The sequence below is a fragment of the Mus musculus genome, chromosome 4 (genome assembly GCF_000001635.26).
Source record: "Mus musculus strain C57BL/6J chromosome 4, GRCm38.p6 C57BL/6J".
In the NCBI taxonomy this organism is placed as follows: Eukaryota; Metazoa; Chordata; class Mammalia; order Rodentia; family Muridae; genus Mus; species Mus musculus.
This window is the reverse complement of record NC_000070.6, coordinates 105090121-105112748: the sequence shown is the minus strand read 5'-3', so window position 1 is coordinate 105112748 and position 22628 is coordinate 105090121. Positions and strand designations below refer to the sequence as shown.

The 22628-nt window shown below is 42.6% G+C and overlaps 1 protein-coding gene and 1 long non-coding RNA gene across 3 annotated transcripts in view, besides 1 other annotated feature; one reads left to right on the top strand and one right to left on the bottom strand.

The window, feature by feature from the left end:
* Positions 1–426: 426 nt before the first annotated feature.
* Gm36893 lies at positions 427–2851 on the bottom strand. Its single transcript, XR_376484.4, has 2 exons — positions 2561–2851; positions 427–735 (listed from the first exon to the last, which is right to left on the bottom strand). It is a non-coding gene; the product is annotated as a predicted gene, 36893 (long non-coding RNA).
* The window catches only part of Prkaa2 (protein kinase, AMP-activated, alpha 2 catalytic subunit), an 80250-nt gene continuing 60472 nt past the window's right edge, over positions 2851–22628 (top strand). For both annotated transcript variants that reach the window (NM_001356568.1, NM_178143.2), the window contains exon 1: positions 2851–3044. Coding sequence is in view for 1 of the 2 variants with exons in the window: in NM_178143.2 (NP_835279.2) it covers positions 2951–3044 (94 nt within the window). In the remaining variant the exon portion in view is untranslated. The remainder of the gene's footprint in view (positions 3045–22628) is intronic.
* Positions 11520–12635: an enhancer, noted in NCBI's record as "VISTA enhancer mm1176". NCBI's record gives its function as "enhancer in: heart[8/10]" and the evidence as "EXISTENCE:transgenic organism evidence [ECO:0001131][PMID:17130149]".

Sequence of the window (22628 nt, the reverse complement as noted above, 5' to 3'; positions counted from 1 at the left end):
TTACACATGAAGTACACAGGGCACCCGAAGAGTGTATTACCACTAAAGACCTTCCCATCTCCACACCCAGCTAACATTCTACTTCCCACTAAAGAAAGCACCAACAGGATTGAACACTGCTCTGCTCTAGAAATAAAAGTGTCTGAAGGGGTCTCTGGCAATGAACATACTGGAACTCTCTCAGAGCATCATGGGATTCCAGCTGTAATGAACTGGAAGGAAGAGGGCAGGTTGGAACTGGATCTGAGTCTGGCTGGCTTTGACTTTAGCTTTATAGCCTTGGGGGAAAAATAACAGAGGGAAAATCGAGCTTTATCATCTATAAAACGGGGACAATAATGTTCCTTGATGACAAATAGCTGAGACTAAATGAACTTCTTAATCAAGAAAGTATTGCTTATGCTTAGCATAAAACTATAAGGTTAGTGTAATAACAATGAAACTTTAATTGCCAGTGAGTCGACAATTCAACATGCTTTAAGATCTCAGTTTATAGCTTTTCTTCGTGTAGCTTCACAATTTAAAGACTCCTCAACATCATTTATTAGATTATTAGGACAACACAGACTCTCAGCAGAAGAGCTATCTCAGCTTCCTCATCTGAAGGACTAGCAAAGGAATGGTCTTTAACCAAATAAAAGTTCAGCCTTAAAAATAGCCCGGGGAAGCTTTCTCAAATTTGCCATCGAGGTTGGGACTCATAAGTGAGATCTTCTTGTCAGCAGGAAAGGTGATCTGCAGGATGAACAAAAATAGCCCATGTCCGACAGCTGTGATGTCTATAATTTATACGCCGAGATCATCTCTCATCAGATCGCCATGGTGGACACACCAGTTGGTCAGCTGTATGTTTACTAGGTCTCAGGAAACAAGTTGTGTCATACCCAGTTCCCGGTTCACTCTTTACATACAAACAGCGTGACTTGAGGCTTCACGTTCGAGGCATGTGACTATGAAACTCTATCGGCATGCACAGTGTCACAGATGTTTGACTAACCTTTAATAATTTATCCCCAAACAGCAAATAATCCCTTTTCTTTGTGTTTCTAAATTATTTTTTTATGGGAAAAGCTGCAAGTATTTATGTTTTTTTTTTTTTAAGTATTTATGTTTTGAAGCACGTTTGTATGAGTGCAGGGAACTGCTAAATGGAAGTCACATGAGTCTTCATATTTCTGTATAGGAAGCAAATAATCTTCAGCTATGGCAAGGTCGGCTAACATTAAGTAAAGGGAGGGGAAGAGTGAGGGGAGCCGGGAGGAAGAGATTGCTTGCTCATAAGTGATTTGCCCACTGGTAACACTCTGGGCATGCTTTGGATTCCCTTTTATTATTATTATTATTATTTTTTACTTCCATCCTCAATACACTCATTTCTTTAATGTGTTTTTACATCATTTTGTTTCCCACAATTCTTTGATCCCTTCTGTGTTTTGTCTATGTTCTACATTTACCTGCACATGTAAATTATTTCCTATTTCTTTTAGTATTTCTCCCTTGTCCCGTATATAATGCATATCTACACACATGTATGCAAGTGCTGAAATATACTTAGGGCTGTGTCTATGATTTATTGGGAAATTTTGTTCAAATGAGTTAGAATTGAGAGTCCTGAAGAGAATGTCTTTTATCTCTATAACACGATTGTCTATATAACTGAATGAAGAAAAGAAATAAAAGGAGACCATAACTGCTCCTGGGTATGGTGGATGTGCTGGCTTGTCATATGGCAACTTGACACAAGGTCATCTGAAAGGAGGGAACCTCAACTGAGAAAATCCAGCTGTAAGGCTTAATTAGTGATTGGTGGGGAAGGGCCCATTGCGGGTGGTTCCATCCTTGCGCTGGTGGTCCTGGGGTCTGTAGGAAAACAGGCTGGACCAGCCCTGATGAGCCAACCAGTATGCAGCAACCCCTCCCCAACCCCCCATGGCCTCCGCATCAGCTCTTGCCTCCAGGTTCCATGCATTGAGTTCCTGTCCTGACTTCCTTCAATGATGAACAGTGCGGTGGAGGTGTAAAAAATAAACCCTGCCCTCCCCAACTTGCTTTCTGGTTATGGTGTTTTATCGCAACAATAAAAGCTTTAACTAACACAATGAGGAAGGCCTGTTATAGATAAAATGAACATACAGGCAGAAGCAGAGGCAGAGACACATGGTCAGACTCAGCAGGGCCATGTGAGGAGAGAGAGGGAGGGAGAGCAAGAGAGGAGCCAAGCCTAAGAGGGGTGGGTGGCCTGGGCTAAGAAACTGGCACAGCCAAAATGGCTGAATTATCTAGGGATCAGAGGACCTGAGGGAAGGGGCAGCTCAGTCCCCGGGCTGGAGAGTTCAGGGTAGGGGTCAGGGTATGCCAGGCAGGAGGACCCTATACCAGGTGGGGACTAAGGGATGCTGAGAGAACCAGCGTCACGTCACCTTTGCTATGTTAATGCTAGGCGTCTCCGTTGGCAGTTTGTCTGGGGGTTGAGACCTAACAATAACACGACCAGGAACTACAAAACAATGGGACGCCATCTGAAGAGGGTACGGACTAGAACGTTCCCAGACAAACAAACCTTGGCTAGGGGGAGCGTGCCAGGGGCTAGGGGCGGGCCGCCCTCTCCAGCGCCTTGCCCTCTGGTCCCGAGGCATGGCTCACGGTCTACACCCCGTCACCCCCACTTCTCCTCAGATTCTCCTTCCATCTCGGTCGCGCTCAGATTCATCCCTTCCATCTTCACCGCCCTGGGCTTTTCTCGGGACGCCTCGGCTCTGCTCCCCCAGCCTGCGTCCACACGCGCCGGGCTGCGCTCTCCCCACCGCGCCCCGGGCGTCCCCGTCCCGCCCCCCGGGCCCGCTGCACTGTGGGTAGGCGGCGGCGGCGGCGGTGGCGGCGGTAGCGGCGGCGGCAGCGGTAGCGGCGGCGGCGCTCAGAGCCCGCGGCAGGGGGAGCCCGTGCGCCGAACATGGCTGAGAAGCAGAAGCACGACGGGCGGGTGAAGATCGGACACTACGTCCTGGGGGACACCCTGGGCGTCGGCACCTTCGGCAAAGTGAAGAGTGAGTGCAGCGGCGCGGGCGGGCGGGCAGGCGCGAGCGAGGCCGGGTGGCAGGTGGAGCGCTCGCGGGCGAGCCCGGGGCACAAGCACCTGGAGCCGCAGCCCGGGCGTGGGTCCGGGGGGACCAGCGGTTATGGGGTGTGCCTTGGCGGGGGGTGCCTCCGAGCGCCCTGTCTTTTCTCTATGCCTCAGCTCGCTTGTCTGCAGAATTGGGCGATTGGCCCAGTCCGAAGGGCCCCGAAGCGTGGGGAGGATGGGGGAGTCACGGCGCCCGCCGCGAATTGGGAGGGGGTCTCCCACTGGTGCCAAGTGCTCTGCGTGGAGCCTCATCTGTGGTCACACTTAATCCTTAACGTGGCACCGGCCGGGTGCGGTCCTCACCTTAAAGGTGAGAGAACTCGAGCTCCAAGGCTTCAGAGACACGCCCAAGGTCACAGAGAATTGGCAGATTCAGGGTGAGGTCTAAGATGTCCTCCAATTTTGGCCTTGCTGATGAGGTCCCTGCCTTTCCCAGATTCTTCCCTGTCCCAGTCCTTTGATGGTGGAGTTGACCAGGGGCATGCCCATAGCAGAGAGGTGCCAAGTCCCTCTGCTGGGTGTGTGAAAACGCTGGAATGCAGCGGGTTGGACAGAGAATTTAGGAGAACCCCTAGCTCTGTAGGTTGATTGGTTCAAGGAAGGATTCTGTGGTCAGGGTCTGGGAGAAAATGTTGCTTGGTGATCGACTTTGGGTCCCCAAGAGGTCAGACTTGCTTAGGCAAGGGGTATGTTTGTTGGTGAAGGGACTGCTTTGGGGGTTTTGGAAAAAAACTGGTTGCTTTTGAAATGTCACACTGCACTAAACTAGTTAAGTATTAAACTTTGCTTTGCTTTCTTATTAGTTAATAAGAGTCACATGGGGTTTGATTACCCGTCCTTTTAACAGAACTACAGCTCTTGTTAAAAAAAATACTTGGTAGCAAGTTGGGAATTAAAAGTGAAACATTAGCCTTTTGTTGTTGTTGAATAAATATCGGGTAAGCAGTCTGGGGATTTTATGCTGAGGCTTATTTTCTACATTTTAACCTCCAGTGAAGGTTTGAATAGAAGGGAGAGACTCCTCATTCCTGCGAGGATTAACTCCTCTTGGTGTATCTAATACCGGTTTGTACAACTAGAAAACACTGAATGCTCTCACCACATGCGGGGAACTGTTCTGGGCAACGGAGTTCTAGGAAAGAGCAAAACCTGAGCTCTCCTGGGACTTACTCGCTATGAGGGAAAGACAATCAGAATACATGTGAAAAGTATATGGCCCCCTCCTATTGAGAAAGGAGAACAGGGGAAGGAAGGATGGAGCCTTTTGTGAGGTTGGCAGATTATATTAAGGTGCCACGTGGCCTCACGGAGTGGGTATTTTTGTAAAGACCTAAAATGTTTGTAAAATTCTTTGAAGTCTTGTGAAGTTGGGATCTTGTAAGAGTTGTGGATAGTTGGGAGATGATAATGATAGAGATTAGATAATGATGTTGCCACCATCTTTGCAGAGAACTGCTTTGCTGTGGCATTGCAAAGTTATGCAAACGGCTGCTTTGCCATTTAGGGTAAGTTATATAACTTAGCCTATATGCTTTCATGTTCTGCTAAGTGCTTTTGTTTGCGCTTGCTTTTTTTTTTTTCCTCTTGATGTAGAGTGGAATACCCGATCTGATTTCTCAGGCCATTGTCAAGGGATAGTTCGAAAATATTTGGTTATAGTCTCTGTCTGCTTCTAAGCGCCAGCTTCCTAAAATATAAATGGAGCAGAAGGGACCTTTGGCTTATGAGAAAAATCTTTTTCCTGGAGAACCCTGCTGGAACGAGCTGTTTGGATTTCTCCTGACCATTTTATCTTCCCTAAAGAGATATTCCCTATGTGGTGTGATAGTTACTATTAATTGTCAAATGCACACAAGGAAGAAACACCTAGGAAGGGAAGCTTAATGAAGAATTATTTAGATCCAGTTAGCTTCTGCGCATGCTCAAGTGGGAAGCCCTCCCCCATTCTGGGCAGTACTGTTCCCTGAGTTTGGGTCCTGCGCTCTGTTAAGTATAGAGGGATGGGCGAGCATGATGAGCAGGCCTGCCTGCATGTGTTCTCTCTCTCTGCTGGTGACCGAGGATGTGCTTCACGTTCCTGCCTTGACTTCCCTCAAACGGACTGTAGCCTGGAAACTGAATTAAAATAAACCCTTTCTTCCCTAAGTCACTTTTAGTTGGGGTGTTTTATGACAGAAATTAAGCTAGGTCAAGTGGGTTTGTAATCAATACAGCTGTAGTTGTTAAGTCAAGGGGCTGGTGAAACAAAGTATATGCGTATTAAGAATACATTTTAGGGCTGGAGAGATGGCCCAGTGGTTAAGAGCACAAACTGCTCTTCCAGAGGTCCTGAGTTCAATTCCCAGCAACCACATGGTGGCTCACAACCATGTAATGGGATCTGTTGCCCTCTTTTGGTGTGTCTGAAGACAGCTACAGCTCATATACATAAAACAAGTAAATCCTAAAACTTAAAAAAAAGAGTACATTTTAATTTATTATTTGACATTTCATACAATGTGCTTTAATCAGAGTCCCTGCCCTTTCTCTTTCCAACTCCTTTAATGCCCTCCCACCAAATCTCCATTCCAATTTCACATCTGTCTATCTTTACATATATATCTATCTGCAAATCTGTGCCTGGGTATAGAGCCAACCACTGGAACACAGGTAACCTACTAGAGGCCCCCTGCCCCCAGCCCCACGAGCAGCCATGAACTGCCTAAGTAGTTTCTCATCTAGGAGTGGACTTTCTTGAGCCCCTCCCCTATCCAAGGCAAATGTAGCTTTAAAAACATATACTGAGGTGTGTTTTACATATTTTTAAAAACACTGATTTTAAGTGTACCATTAACAGTTTTTAGTAATTTTGCCAAGTACCACAACCATCATTGTATCTTAGCTGTAGAACATTTATTTTAGCCATTTACAGTTAATATCATTCACACCCACAACCCTCAGATACCACTATCTATGTCTAATATGTATAAGAAATGTCTTTGCTGGAAAAAGATGAATTGGTATCATGGAGTAAAGGTGTCTCTATGTCTAGTATTTTGTTTTTGAGGTTCATATCTAGCATAACATGTAGCCGATTTCTTCCTTTTTATTGTTGTGTGATCATCCATTGTATGTCTGTGCCACCATCCTCTTACATTCTTAGCTGCTGGACATTGTCTTGCTATATAGGCTGTTATAAAGAGTGCCTCTATGAAGATTCACATGCAGAGCTCTGTGTGTGGATGTGTGTTGCTCCTCTGAGAAAATACTTGGGAAAATAACTCAAAGGGTACAAAGATGTAGTTCAGCTGTGTTTAAGAGGCTCCAGTCTGTGGTTACTTGTAAGGGAAACTTCTTTGGGATCACCAGCTCCTGAGTAGTGACACGGGGGCTTATATTTATTGTGAATGCTTAAGGGCTTAACTTAGGCCTATTCCCACCTAGCTTGTAAATTAACCCATTTATGTCTGTCTCTAGTACCATGTCTTCCTCAGCATCTGGCTGGAGAATTCTCCCTCACCTGACTCTCCTTCCACAGAGAGAGTCCTGTCTCTCCTAAAATCCCTTCTGTCCTTTCCTGCTTCACTGTAGGCCATCAGCTCTTTATTAAAACCATCAGAAGGTGAGAGAGGGAGTGTTTACAAAATGATGTAGCCATATGAATAACAATACCAAAGTCCGCTCTGCTTTCAGCTCTCTGCTGGCGCAGAACTCAGCATTTGAGTAATAAAAGACAATCCTTACACAGTGCACAATGATATTATCCCAACTTGATCAATTTGTCCTGTGTTGTAATGAGGCAGAACACTGTGCTAGGAAATATATGAAGCAAAGAAACTTACCTCATTAAAGAGATAAAAAGATGTAATAAAGCTCGCCTCCCGCTTTCTATTACCACCCAGTATGGCCATCATGCTATGAACACAGCAGGGATCAGTCCCTTGTTGGAGGTGGAATCCAGTCCCCTTCAGTAGTGCCACTATCTGGAGACTGATTCCTCAGCACACAGGGTCTTTTTGAGGGACAGTTCATATCCAAACCTTAACACTGGGGACGCACATCTTTTCACACCTTGGATGGGTACTTAGCAATGGAATTGCTGGTTCCTAGTGTAGTTTTATCCTTAACTTTTTGAGATGCTGACAAATAGTTTTCCAAAATGGTTGTACTGTTTTATATCCCACCAACATTGCTCTCCCTTCCTTCCTTCCTTCCTTCCTTCCTTCCTTCCTTCCTTCCTTCCTTTCTTTCTTTCTTTCTTTCTTTCTTTCTTTCATTTCTTTTCTTTTGGTTTGAGACAGGGTTTCTCTGTGTAGCCCTGGCTGTCCTGGAACTCACTCTGTAGACCGGGATGGACTCGAACCCAGAAATCCATCTGCCCCTGCCTCCCAAGTGCTGGGATTAAAGACCTGTGCCACCACTGCCCGGCTTCTCTCCCTTTCTTTATCAACAGCGGCTATCTGATTGTTACAGTTATTCCACTGGGCATGAAGTGTTAGCTTTGCATTTTACTAGTAACAGTGTTTTACTGTTGACCATGTTTTCACTTATTCTATCATACACACATGTATTTTCTTATCATACATATATTTGTTGTTTTGCTTTTTGAGATAAGGTCTCACTACGTAGATATGACTGTCCTACAACTTGCTGTGTAGACCAGGCTGGCCTTGTGCACTCTGATGCCTGGCTATTTGCTAGTGTTTAGTTGGGGTAGGGGTGTACAATACATGACTTGAATAGGGTTTGCTCTGTCTGACAACTTATATTGGAATTTGATTCCCACACTGCATTGAAAAGTGCTGGCACCTCTAGGAGGCATCTTGGTCTTTAGTGGAATCAGTGCCTTTCTTCAGTGCATAAGTAAGAGTGGGATAGATAAACTTGTTATAAAGCAAGTCCGCCCTTTGTGGTTTGTGGTTTCTGCACGTACTTGCTAGTCCTGATTTTTTTCTGCGATGAGAGCAAGCACCATGGAGTTGTTCCCAGAAGCTGGCTTGGTGCTGGCACCACACTGGTAGACTTCCCAACCTCTGTCACCACTGGCCAAAATAAACTGCCTTACTTAATAAATTACCTGCTCTCAAATATGCTGTATACCAGTAGAAGACAGGCTAAGACAAGTTGCTCATCAACTTTTAAGCTGAATTAACAGGATTTTTTTGAAATAAATTTTTGTTTACAAGTCTCTTGCCGAATATGTATTCCAAATAAAATTCTTGCTTTGTTGGACTCCGTCTCTCCATCCCTCCCTCTCTACTTCCTTTTCTTTCGCTATAGGATCTTATGTATCCCAGAGTGACATCAAAGTTAAATTGTTGCCAAGCCTGGCTTAGAGTTTCTGATCCTCCTGTCTCTACCACCCCCCCCCCCCTGCCCCAAATGATAGGATTACAGGCATAGCATGCACCCTCATGCCCTGTTTATGAGGCTCTTAGGCCTGCTAGGCAAGCACTTCACCAATTGAGCTACATCTTAGTCTGATTTGTCATTTTCTCAGTTGTGTTTTTTTTGTTTGTTTGTTTGTTTGTTTGTTTGTTTTTTCTTTTCTTTTCTTTCGAGACAGGGTTTCTCTGTATAGCTCTGGCTGTCCTGGAGCTCACTTTGTAGACCAGGCTGGCCTCAAACTCAGGAATCTGCCTGCCTCTGCCTCCGGAGTGCTGGGATTAAAGGCATGCACCACCGCACCTGGCTTCTGTGTTTTTGAACTATACAAGTTTTGAAGCTTTAAGCTCAACATTGTCATTTTAAGAAATGGATCATAACTGTGAGTTCAGGGCCAGCCTGGTCTATCTATTCGTGGTGGGGGTGGGAATCAAATATTTGATAGCGTACTTAAAACCTCTTTGCCTAGGAGATTTGAAAGATTTGGCTTACAATCCTTTCTTGTGAATATTTCTTGTGAATAATATTCTTGATTGTCCTGGCTTCTACATTTAACTCTGATCCATTTTGCGTTCACTCATAAGCATGGTAGGAGGCGAGGTTAGAGGTTGACCTTCTTTCTCCATGTGCTTACCCACTTGCCTCAGTGTGTTTTGTTGAAAGCTCATACATTTTTAATTGTTACAGATTTAGATTTTATAAAATTAACCTCTACTATAAACCTTAATAGTGGATGGTTTAGTTTTATGTGGCAATAACTATGTGGTATAGAGGAGTGAGGAACACATATGTGTTCTCTCTCTCTTAACTGTTATGCTATTTAAATTTAATTTTGATTGTTGATATATAAATTTATTGATCTAAGTTAAGATTAATAAGCAAAAATATAAACAGTGTAGCTTTCATGTAATAGCATAGCTTCAAATTACTTTGAAAAACACATAAAATCTTATTTGCTAGTAAGTAATTTAAAACTTATTTAAAATGGACTAAATTGAGTTTTCTCTTCCATTAGACCATAGTATTGGTGTTCCTAGACAGTGTCTTTGAAACAGATTATATGGGTTGGCAAAGTTTAAAGAGTAGTATGTTTTTAATCTCTTAAAAGATTTCCTCTAAATTTATGGTCTAAAGCTTCACTCATTCTGGTAGGGTAGAACTACTGTTGGAGCTCTTGTAGTTCAACCTGCTCTATTCTTCTAACTTATGAAAATGTGGTATAACCAGCATGGATCTCTTGTATATGATTTACAAAGACTGGTTGGAGGGGACTTTATTATGCTGCCAATTATTCATTTCAAAAGAATCCCTTGTTTTTAAGGTGAAACCCAACATGCGGCTTATGAGAGAATTGTTCTTTATATCTGTGCACCAGCAGATACTTTGCAGTGACATCAGTCTCTTTCTAGTCAGAGAGGTCACCAAGAACATTAGGTTTTCTTCTTCTTCTTCTTCTTCTTCTTCTTCTTCTTCTTCTTCTTCTTCTTCTTCTTCTTCTTCTTCTTCTTCTTCTTCTTCTTCTTCTTCTTCCTCCTCCTCCTCCTCCTCCTCCTCCTCCTCTTCTTCTTCTTCTTCTTCCTCTTCTTCCTCTTCCTCCTCCTCCTCCTCCTCCTCCTCCTCCTTCTCCTCCTCCTTCTCCTCCTCCTCCTCCTCCTCCCCCCCCTCCTCCTTCTCCTTCTTCTCCTTCTTCTTCTTTTTTCCTCTCTGTGTATCCCTGGCTGTCCTGGAACTCACTTTGTAGACCAGGCTGGCCTTAAACTCAGAAATCCACCTGCCTCTGCCTCTCAAGTGCTGGGATTAAAGGCATGCGCCACCACGCCCGGCTTAGTTTTTCTTCTTTTTAAAGTTGTTATCCATAACACATGGATTCGGAGAAATTAAATAAATATTTCACTAGTTCCTCATTTATTTTTTAGATGAAAAATTTCAAAATCTAAATAACAAGTTTTAAGTGGCCAGTTGGAAGATTAAAAGGTATACCATGCTTTCCTTGAGATTTATGTTTTATTTCTGCCAGTTGAAGGCCTTGAACAGTTAGCTCTCTGTCCTTACTGTATCTCTGTCCTAAAAGAGAACATATGCAATTTATAAAGACCTGGACAAGCTGGTTACTAAGAAAAGAAGTAGATTTAAAGATGTTTGTATTTAATTGCTAACATTGGATTAACAGAAATTTGAATTTCTTGGAGAACAGAGCGGGAATGTAGACAAGTCCAGGGGAAAGCACAGCTAGTTATGGCCCCACCTAGCCATCTATCCCAGCACTCATGGCTAAGACCAGAGGATTATGGATGCCACTCCCACTTAGACCCCACAGTCAGTGCCTGTCTCAAAAATAAAACAGAAAGGGAAAATACATTTTAAATTCTTCAATGTTGAAAGTCACAATCTTAGCAGGGCGGTGGTGGCACAGGTCTTTAATCCCAGCACTTGGGAGGCTGAGGCAGGCGGAGTTCTGAGTTCGAGTCCATCCCGGTCTACAAAGTGAGTTCCAGGACAGCCAGGGCTACACAGAGAAACCCTGTCTTGAAAAACAAAAACAAAAAAACAAAAACAAAAAAACCAAAACAAAAAAACCAAAACAAAAAAACAATAACAACAAAAAAAACCCCACACTAATTATTACACTTTATGCACTTGAAGTTATTGGTACTGTCGAGAGTAATCTTCTGTTGCAAGTGGTAGACAGATATATTCCAAACACGTCCACAGGGACGTGACACTTGCATACTTTTTAGTGTACGGAGCATTGGAGAGAGATAGCCTAGAGTGGAGCTGTCATAAGCAAGCTGTGTGGTGCATGCCAGACTTTACACAGTTCTTTACACAGTGTGAGAAGTATGCAAAACTAGATAGCTCAAAAGGTCCACTCATACCCACAGTTAACTCCACTGTGACCATTACCTGTGACCTAGTTCTGAGAACAGCACTTTATTTGATGAAAGGAATTTGTGAATAAATGTGTTCAGAAATCTCTAGTTGCATAGACTCTGCCCATTGATGTGAAGTACATGTGATGTACTTGTGCCCCAAATTCCCTGGAAGAGATCAGCCCATGGGCTTTGTCACTCTCATGCTGACACAGCACTGTTTTTCCTCATCCGTGCTGCTGTCACTGCTTCTGTGAAAACAGGCCAAAGCCTCGTGGTTCCTGCCAGCACTGGCTGTGCTCTGTAATGCAATGATCCCGCCTCAATTATCCTGAGATTCCTGCGGTTTCCTTAATGATAGGGAAAATATTTTGCAGAAAAATTAGTTAAATTTTGAAGTCAAGTAGGTAATTTAATTTGGTCTAGCAGAAAGATCTAATCTCAAATCCTGTGAGATAATTAGTAAGTGGGCACCAGTGGTGAATATTCTGTAACAATGAGAGCAGCTTACCATATGTTGATCCAAATACAAGAGAAAGTTTGTGAATTGGGTTTGTACCTTTTCTGTCTAAGCAAATGAGATGAATATGCAAAGCAATGTTTATTCTGATGTGTGGTAAACCATTTTATTTTTAGCATGGTGCTAGTGAGGAAGGAATTTCAGGCAGTTTTTATCTCTGCTAATAATAGAAACTTTCTTTCTTCGCCCTTTCAAGGGAGCAGTCTCCTTGCTTAAGTGGGGACTTGTTAGGTGGTGCTGGCCTCTGATGGATTTCCACTTTGTTTCTTTTGCTGGTGTCTTTGTTTTTCAAGTATTAATGTTTTTTCAAGGAATCTGTTATTAGATTTTTAAAACCAGCCTTTTATGTAATTAAAAACATTAACAAAAGTTGCATTTTTTTTAAATCCCAAATGTTATTGTGCTTAGTTAGTAAAATATTTTGCTCCTTGTGTGTGTGTGTTTTTTTTTGTCATTTTATATATTATTAAAACCCAGTGAGCAGTATGTTTTCATGCAGTACTTCTGACTTTTTCTAAATTATAAGTTAGCTATAACCAATTAGTTACGGTTGTCATAACTGAAAATAATGAAATTAAATGTTTACACATACCCTCGGTTCTTTTTCTATAATCTTACTTTGCTTGTACAGTTCTATTGGTACACGTTGTTTTGGTTTTCCCTCTTTACAGGGTTTGAGTTGGTGCTGTGTGGGATTCCAGAAGTGGTTTCGGCTCTCCCACCCAATTACTACAAGGGTGCCAGCAGTACATGTTTGCTGTCTTTAATTATATTGAATTTCAGGCACAAATAACATTGCTATTAATGACACTACTACACACAACTGACTTACTAATTTAATTGAAGTGAGAATGTTACAGAACTGGCTTAAATGATTCTTGATGCATAGTTAATGTCTTAAGTTACTGTCATCTGATGAGCCCATCGTCTCTCAGAGTCGTTCCAAGTCCTCCCTTTATAGTCTGTTTCAGTGCTCTGTGGACTGCTAGATGATCTCACAGCTATATTGCATACTGTCAATAGATTGCAGCTACAAAAATTTACGTTTTTTCATGGTAGCTTTGTGATTAAGATGAAATGTGCTCTGGATGGTTTATCACTGCTGAACAACTGTCCTTAAAGAAGTTAGGTAGCATCAGAAAGGGATACTCTGTCTACACTTGAATCATCTTAAAAATTTATTTTTAAATTTAATCATGGGGCTCAGTGGTTAAGAGCACTGACTGCTCTTCTGAAGGTCCTGAGTTCAAACCCCAGCAACCACACAGTGGCTCACAACCACCTGTAATGAGATCTGATGCCCTCTTCTAGTGTGTCTGAAGACAGCTACAGTGTACTTAAGATATTATAATAATAAATCTTTAAAAATATTTTTTTAATCATGTGTCTGTGTCTGGGTGTGCAGAAGCCAAAGGTGTTGGAACCCCTGTAGCTGGAGTTACAGGCAGTTGTGACTTGCCTGATGAGGGTGCTGGGAATTAAACTCTGGTCCTCTGGGGGAGCAGTAGGTGCTCTTAACCACTGAGCCACCTCTTCAGACCATACTACTGAGTTTTTTTATAAATGATTTTGACATGGACTCCGATCCAATATGAGTTGTTGTTTAGGATGGCAAAAAACTATTTGAGACAACTAGAAGACAGACCATAGAGCCAGAATTAAACTGAATAAACGGCTTAGGTTGCTTTAAAAGCCAGAAAAGTGAAATTCAATAGGGACATGAGTCAAATCCAGCTCTTAAGGTAAGCCCAAACCAAAACACAGGTGCCGCATAAAGAATGGACCGGTTGATAGGACTTTCAAAGAGAAATTGGAGTCCTAGGTGACCACAAGCTTAAGAACTACACATTAGGAATGCTTAAATGATAAAATTGTTGCCAGCTGGAAAATAGATGTGCAGAGACACATTAGTTGGCAGCTGTAGGAGTAGTTTGGTTTTGTTATACTTTAAGTCAAATTTGGAATAATGGGTGTTACAGCTTGGAAAAGCGCAGGCAGCTGTGATTCATTCTGGCAGTAAGCGTCATGTTTAGGAGAGGTCTGAAGGTGTGCCGTGTGACCGCATAGAGGAGATGAGAAGACAGTGTGACAGGGATGCAGCTGAAAATGCATTTGGAAAAAAAAAAAAAGTCGCCATAACTGGCCGTGCCTTGGGGATGGCTGCACGGAACCACAGTGTGGGTCAGAAGTAGATTTGCTTCCAGGTGCCAATGCCATACACCCATGACATTGCTGTTATTGACTCATTTACTCGGGTTTGGTGGTTGTACAGTGTACATGGGAGGTAGGTATCGCTTCCCTATGATGATGCTTTTGCCAACTTGATCATTCTGTTACTGCATATACATTTTTTCCTCGTGTTATTGACATGTCTATGACTTGTATGAAATCAACTTTCATACGTAGTTAAGAACAACGGAAAAAAAGTGGAGGGAAAACCCCACGTAATTTCTCAGCCATCTGTTTGAAGGCAGCTGAACCGATTCCAAGGAATCCTGAGAAGAAAAATCCACTGTCGTGAGCCCGACATTTTGAGTTTGCTAATTTGTGAGGATGGTAAATCAGAGAAGCCAAGCAGAGAGCGGTAGCCAAACCTCTCAGAAGGACTGAGAAGTTTGAATTCTGAGGAGAAAATAGAATTGAAGGTTTCCAGAGCCAGTCCTGTCCTTGGGAAACCTGTGTATTTGTGGTTAGTTACAACACTTGGAAGATTAAACATTCTGTTTATGATCAGCTTAATCCCAGACTAAGAATGTCTACTTTCTATCTTCACTAAAGGAAAACAACAACAACAAACAAACAACCCACAATCAAGTGGGGTCTCTACAGGTGTTCATATACAGTGTTCAGCATTCCAGGAGAGGTCTGTGATTATAGGAAAAGCATGAACATGATTCAGATTTTAAAGTTATCAGACATGAACTTTAACTTACTAATATATTTAAGACGAGGCCTTTTATTATCAGGTTTGGGATCTGTACAAATACGCAAAGGAAATTTGTCGAACTGAAAAATGCAGTCATCAAAACAGAATTTTGTAGATGTCTTAACAGATTAGATCCTACTGAAAAGATTAGGGTAGTGAATGATGCAGGCCAGAGGTAAATATCCAGACTGAACCGTAGAGGGGTGAGGGCTAGAGAGAATGCATAAGTCACAGATTGGAGCAGAGTGCAAGTCCAGACTGTTTGTTAACATAACCTCCACAGAGCAAGTTCATTATAGGGCATGTGGGTATGAGTGAATGGAGACATAACCTTAGATTTCCCTTTATTTAGTGATATTTTCAAAACATTTTAACTACATGTATGTGTGTGTTACTGTGTAGGGGTGTTGTGGAATATGTATATGTATATATGTATATATGTATATATGTGTATATGTATATGTATATGTATATGTATATGTATATGTGTATATGCCGTTGTCCACAGAGGCTGGAAGAGGATGTCAGGTTTCCTGGCCCTGTAGTTACAGGCACATGCTCAGGTCTTTCCTGACTGATTTTAAACCGTCTGTTTTTCTCTGCCTCTTTTCTGTAATTCTTTATGTGTTTTATTTTCTTAGCTTATTGCCATTGGACTAATATTATGTGGTATATTTGCTTATTATTTATATTCTCTGCTAGAATGCAACTTCTACTTATTTCCAGACTTCAAGACAATTCTTTATATACTTCAAGTAATATTTAGTAATTTTGAAAGAATGAAAAATAACTGCATACACTCACATGATGAAAACAACAAGAGAGAAAACTCTTTTGGGATATGTGAATGTGAATATACTGAACATATACTCAATGTGAATGTGAATATACTGAACATATACTCAATGTAGCAAAGGAGTTTAGCCAGCTTTTATGTCTCCAATTTCAATTTGAGTGTCTGATTCACAAGAAAGAGTAGAGCTCTGTCCTTTGATAAAGCCTTGATTTTTTTAAGAAAAAATTATTTATTTTATGTATATAAACATGATGTCACTGACACACCAGAAGAGGGCATCAGATCCAATTACAGTCAGTTGTGAGCCACCGTGTGGTTGCTGGGAATTGAACTCATGGCCTCTGGAAGAACAGCCAATGCTGCTCTGCTGAGCCATCACTCCAGGCCGAGCCTTGATCTTTGATGGAACAGTAAGTAGTTCTTTTTGATTACTTCCTTCCATCATGGCTTCATTTAGTATGTCAAGCTGCACATACAATGAGAAGCATGCATGTGATAGGATTTAGTATCATTGTGAAAGCAATTCTATGGGCATGTCTTGGAGGAATTGTCTAAATTAGGTGGAGGTGGAATGACCCACATTACCTGTGAGCAGTACCATTTCATGGGTTGGGTGTCCCTATTGAATGAGGAGGAAAAAGGCAGCAGTCTTCAGCTCTCTGTGAATACAATGTGATATGCTACTATAAGCAGCCCCTGCCATAACGTCTCCATCGTGATCAACTATAAACCCAAGTAAGGTCCTGGTCCTTACATTGCTCTGTTGGGAATTTGGTCATAGCAGTGAGGAGAGCTAACTTATACAGATAACTGGTACCCAGAAATGTTAGGCTTTTAGGCCTTTGGAAGTGGTTTGCAGAAGAACTATGGAGAGTTTGCACCCTTGGGCTACAAAAGCCCTAAAGTGCCATAAGCAGAACTTAATGGAACATTCTGTAGGGATATTGGCAGACAAGAATGCTGAGAGACCTGTGGAAAAAGGAGGCCTCGATCCTGAAATGTCAGAGGTGAACAAAGACTGTCTGGAGCTGGCAATATTCTGGCAAAAGAATCTATCTGAATGCGTTCTGCCGATTTCCTGAGAGCTTGAATGAGGCTGAATGTAATGGACCAGTTTGTGTGATATGGACCAGTTTGTGTGATATGGGAAGTTCTGGGATGGAGTATCGTTCAGTCTGTGTCATGGTTGCTGCTCAATGCTCATTGGTATGATCCAAGTCTATAGTGAGGAAGAGCAGAAAGTCAGCAGTGAGATAAGAAAACTGACATTTGAGGAGGAAGTGTGTGGAATTATGTATCAGGTTTCAAGGAGAGTGTTAAAAAGATTAGTGCCATGCAACTGAAATCTGGCACTCAGCACGAGAACAGGAGAGGTGCTCTGAGGGCAAGACCTCACTCATGGAGGACTTCATCTGATGGAAATTCAGATTCACTTGAAAGGAGGGACCCTAAACTAAGAATGATAATGTTGGGGTTCTCAGCTCAAAACCAATTTCCTAGGAAAGGATTTCCCCAGAGTTAGCATACAGAAGCCAGGATAGCCATTGTCTAGAGGGTCAGGCTCCGTGCCAAGTTGCTGGCAGAACTTGGCAGAATCATCTACATGACAGTGGTTTCACAGGCACAGAAGATACAAGACTGAGGAGGTCACGAGGTCTGTACAACAGTTCCCGAGAGACACTAAAGCCAGGCATTGTGTGCCAGGGTTGCAGTTCCTGCTAGGAGGACGTCCTGAGGTCCTTGTGTGAAGCTGACAGTGAAACTGAGGTTGTAGTGGAGTCCCCAGCATGCTGGTGAATCTAGGACCGTGGGATTTCTGCTGAAGAAAGCTGTAGGCACTGAGGAGAGTTGGATCTAGAGGGGCTCAGTGTACCTCAGGCAGCCCAGCTGAGGAATGGGCTGTACAACTCTTGGGAGCCCAAATGATTCCACTGTGATCGCCAGATGCTGGAGTGGAGCTGTAGGACTTGCTGGTTTCCTTAATGAACTCCAGTCTCCCTGCGGTCCACTCATTTCTTCCTGCACCCCAGAGCTCCCTCTTAGAATGGGAATATTTATTCTGTGCCTTTGTACATGGTAAGAATGTAACATAAAAACAAAACATTTCTAGTGTCTCCCAATTAAGAGATTACCTTGACTCTTAACAGAGACTTGGACTTTGGAAATTTAAACTATGTGGCAATTGCTAAAGATTATAGGGACTTTTGACATTAGATTGAATATATTTTGCATTATCAGATGTCCATAAATCTGTAAGGATAAGGGTGGAAGGTGATTGCTTAAACTGGTCTGTTTGTCAATCAGGTTGACAGTGAGTGGCGTTGTTGATGATTAATCTTGTTTATCAATCTAATAGGATTTAGAATCATCATGAAACAAATTTCTGAACATGTCAATGAGGTATTTTCTAGATTAGGCCAGATGAGACCAGAAACCCTACACTAAATGTAGGCAGTACCACTTGATAGCCTAGGCTCCTACACTGAATAAAGAAGATCATGGAGACGTAGCATTCATTTCTCTGCTTCATCACTGTGGATGCAGTATGACCAGCCACCTTAAGGTCCTGCAAGTGAGACTCTCTACCGTGCTGAAATGACCCCTGTCACCTAGGTTGCTTTCATTGGGTGTTTTGTCACTGCAGTGATGAAAGCAAATCAGTATTCTCCAGGTCCCTGCTGTCCTCACCTCGTCATGAGAGTAGTGGCAGTCTCGTCGTGATGCCATCTGCCCTATAGAGCTCGGAGAGTTAAATATGTCATAGACTTCTAAGTGTGATACTTAGAGGTTAAAAGTAAAAACTCTCTGCTTCCATGTTAGAAGTATCTTTAGGGAACTTAAGGACTTCCTGAAAAAGAAATTCAGAGACAATCAACCAGTGAGACCATTATGTTTCATCATTGGCAAAGGAGAAAGGAGCCTTGTGCTATTTTGGCAGGAGTCTGGTGATGGCAGGAGTTAGAACATATGCACATCAGACCACTTCTGATTCCCAGAGTTCAAGTTCTGAATATACATGAGTAAAGGCCAACAACCTGGGCCAACTTCTGCGCCAAGTTCCAACCTGCTGATAGATTTAGTAACCCTTAGCTTGCCATAGATTAGGTATTGATTCAGTGTCCTAGTTCCTTTGAGACAGATTCTCCTGTTTTTTTTTTTTTTTTGTTTGTTTGTTTGTTTTGTTTTTTGAGACAGGGTTTCTCTGTATAGCCCTGGCTGTCCTGGAACTCACTTTGTAGACCAGGCTGGCCTCGAACTCAGAAACCCGACTGCCTCTGCCTCCCGAGTGCTGGGATTAAAGGCATGCACCACTGTGCCCGGCGAGACAGATTCTCATTACATAATCCTGGTTGGCCTAGAACTCAGTATGTAGACTAAATTTGGGGCGATTCTCCTACCTCTGCTTCTAGGAAGCCAGGCATATACCGTTATGTCCAGGGTCCCCAGAAGTTTTCAGCAAACTTGTTTTTGTTTTTGTTTTTCTGAGACAGGGTTTCTCTGTGTAGCCCTAGCTGTCCTGGAACTCACTCTGTAGACCAGGTTGGCCTCAAACTCAGAAATCCGCCTGCCTCTGCCTCCCAAGTGCTGGGATTAAAGGCGTGTGCCACCACCGCCCGGCTTCAGCTAACTTTTAAAATTATAATGCTGCCGTTGCTACTTTCTTGTTCTTGTGATTAAATACCTTGGAAAAAGCAATGTGAGGAAGAAAATTTATTTCCACCTAGTTAAGAGGAATATAGTCCATTATGGTAGTGAAGAAGTTGCAGTAGTCAGGGAAGGTTGCCGCAGACCCTCTGGGTCCCTGTGTTTGCGTGGAACGGGTCTCTCGGGCAGGTGGGCAAAATGTCGGGTGAATTGACAGACAGATGCACACAGGAGAGGTTGTGTTGAATCTGAATGTATTTTTCAGGTCGAGCATCAGATTTTTTATAGTACAGAGAATACAAGGGGTTGCAAGTCACATCAGGCAAGGTACATTGAAGTTTACCAGATACAAAGGAATGACTTCGAAAGGAATTGCAGGAACCAAGTAAATGTTTACAATAGAGATAAGCAGTCCTGCCTAGGATCAGCCTAGTGACAGGCAAGAATTTCACACTTTAGTGTTAATAGCACCAGGGGGTTCTGCTCTTGGCAGGCCTCAAGAATAATGCAATGTCACAGACCCCTAAATTCCTAGGCCTTGCTAATTCTTGTCTTATCTGGAGAATCTCCATTTGTCAGGAGAGTATACCAACTTGCTTTCGGTATGGAATGTAGCCTGTACTAAAGATTTCTATCTCAGTGAGATTCCCAGGCTCTTTCTGTGACCAGTTGAGCCACTGGCTTCGTCTATTGTAATGCTTAATTAGTTACTGGATAGGTTAAACTTCCTTGCTGCTTTCTCACAGGATTCTAAACTAGGGTGGCTTCTGGGATCTTAGAACACTGGGTTTAGCTATGTCAGAATTCAATCTTAAAAGGCACTTATAATAGGGTAATACTAAGAGAGAGCACGTGGATCCATACACTAGACTAACTCGGGAATGGAAAATTAATGTATGGATTAGAGAGAACGCCAGACTCCAGGAGTGAGTTTCCATGAAACTCTTTTTGCCTCATGAGTAGCTTCCAAGCCTCCGCCTGTCAAGCTGACTCAACCAGAGAGCATGGCAGAAGGTAAGGTGTCAGAAGCAGATATCTGATTAGCCACATGGCATCTGCCTTTAAGAAGTAGAGCTTGAACAGGAAGTGAGGTATTGCAATAAAACATCAAGACCCATCCCCAATGGCTCAATCCCTCCAGAAAAATGTCAACTCCTACAGATTCCACAACATTCCCAAATAGTGCCACCATTGAACCACAACACCCTCTACTCCAGAAAGATTCTCACCCTTCTAGTCCTTCCTTATATGAGTGCTGGTAGTCATACACTAAACACCCTTGAACACTGCTTCCACAAAGACAAAAAGTATTGGCATCCCGGGAGCATCCTGTGGTCACTGTCTCTATTCTTTATTCCAACTGAACCTTCTCCCCGCTATAATTGCACCCACTTTTGAGTTTTATTTTTTTAGAAACAGAATCATTTCTATCTTGCTTCTTTTACCTGAGATTGTTTGAGCTTTTTGTCTGTGGCTGCATATAATTGAAATTTGTTCTCTCTTATTGATGCACAGTATATATAAGTCTCTACTACTTATCTTGTTCTGTTAAGAGACATTTGGAAAGTTTTTGTATTTTTATTATTATGAATAATGCTGCTTCAAGCATCCTGTGTTTTCTATTCATGCCATTTTGCCATGTTAGAAAGACATACAAGTATAACACTCATCCCTATCATTTTAGAAGTAGCTTTTTTCTACCCTATTTCAGAGTTTGCCATTAAGACCATCTCACAGGGTTTAGTTTGATATTCTGATATATGTAGATCACATTCAGTTTCCTATAGCCATCCTTCCCAGTCTTTCATAATTACATTCCTACATTTAGGCCATGTTATTTCAGCTTCTACATATGAGGGAGAAGATGTAATACTTGTCGATTTGTGCCTGGTTTATTTTACATCATCCAAGTTCTTTCATTTTTTTAAAGGATAGGATTTCAGTCTTCTTTATAGCTTCATTGTGTTTATATATATCCTTTTCTTGAGCTGCTTAGTGGAGGTGGGCACCTAGATTGATTCCATATTCTCAATAATTTGGACCTGCAGGTGTTTCTTTGGTACGATGATTTAATTTCCTTTGGAAGTGTTCTCAGGCTTGGGATAGCTGGATTGTCTTTGAATTTGGGGGGGCGGGGAGCAGGGCACATCTTTTATAGTAGATGCTTTGTCTTTCCAACAGACAGTGTAATAGAATTCCTCGTATTAAAAAAAAAAAGCCATTCTAACTAGGGTTTGGTTTATATTTCCCTAGAGGCATGTAGGGCAGGTGGGCTGTGTCACTAGACAGGCATAAGAACTGGTGAGGCTGAGTGGGCTCCCATCCCAGGAATCTCAGAGATTTGAGAATGGCAGGAGTAGAGCCTCTGCCTTTCTCTGTACCTGCTCTGGAACATGGAACCATGATACTCAACTGAGAGGACCACAGGCACCTGGAGTTCTTCTCCCTGATAATGAGGTATCTAGATAGTCTTACCCTTCAGCCAATGACCTTCCCTTCCTGGATATTCACATGCCCTTCCACTAAGAGTTATGTAATCCCTGGTTCGCCCTGAATAAGGTGTATGTGTCCACATTCACCCCCAGTAAAGCAATATGAAGAAGCTAAGATCATCTCCGTGAGCTGTTTCACTAGAGATCACCACAGCAAAGGCCTTGGCCTAAAGATTCTCAATGCTAAGACTCCCAAATAAGGCTTTTCTCTTCTCCTATCGTTCTTGTACTTGGCTCTTGTTCCCACTCAGACCCTGCTCGGCTCAGGCTGTCTTCCCCTTCCTGCCTGGCTTGAAGACACCCTGAGGGGAAACATGGACCTCAGACCCCTATTCCTGATTTCCTCTCCAGGTGCCTGGATAGCCAGAGAGAAGACTGGGAACTACAGCATTCATTCCAGACTACATTCCACTTCCGGTCTGGTGTGTAATGGTGTCTGACACCACAAAGGGAAACACAGGCTGTGGCATTTTGGGCCTTTGCTCTGTCTTCTCTGGCTGGCCTGCCGAGGTGTTTAGACACTCCGGCAGAGAGACAGAATGGATACCTCAGAGGCTATTGGTATTGAGCATTTTGCACATGTTTGTTGCTTATTTACATCCCTTTTATTAAGTGCCTGTTAAGGTTATTTGCCCACTTTTAAACTGGACACGTTATTTCTTATGTACTCCGGATAGAAATATTTTGCCAGATGGAGAGTGGCAGATGTTGTCTCTGATTCTATAGTTTGTCCCTTCATTTTACTGATTAATTTCTTTGCTTCCTAGAAGCCTTTCATTTAGTGTTTTCATTTGTTTATTTTTGCTTTTGTTCTCATTCTTTGTGATCATATTCATAAGCACATGGACAATCGAAACGATAGTTTCAAGTCTTGCACTTAGGCCTTTGGTCCAC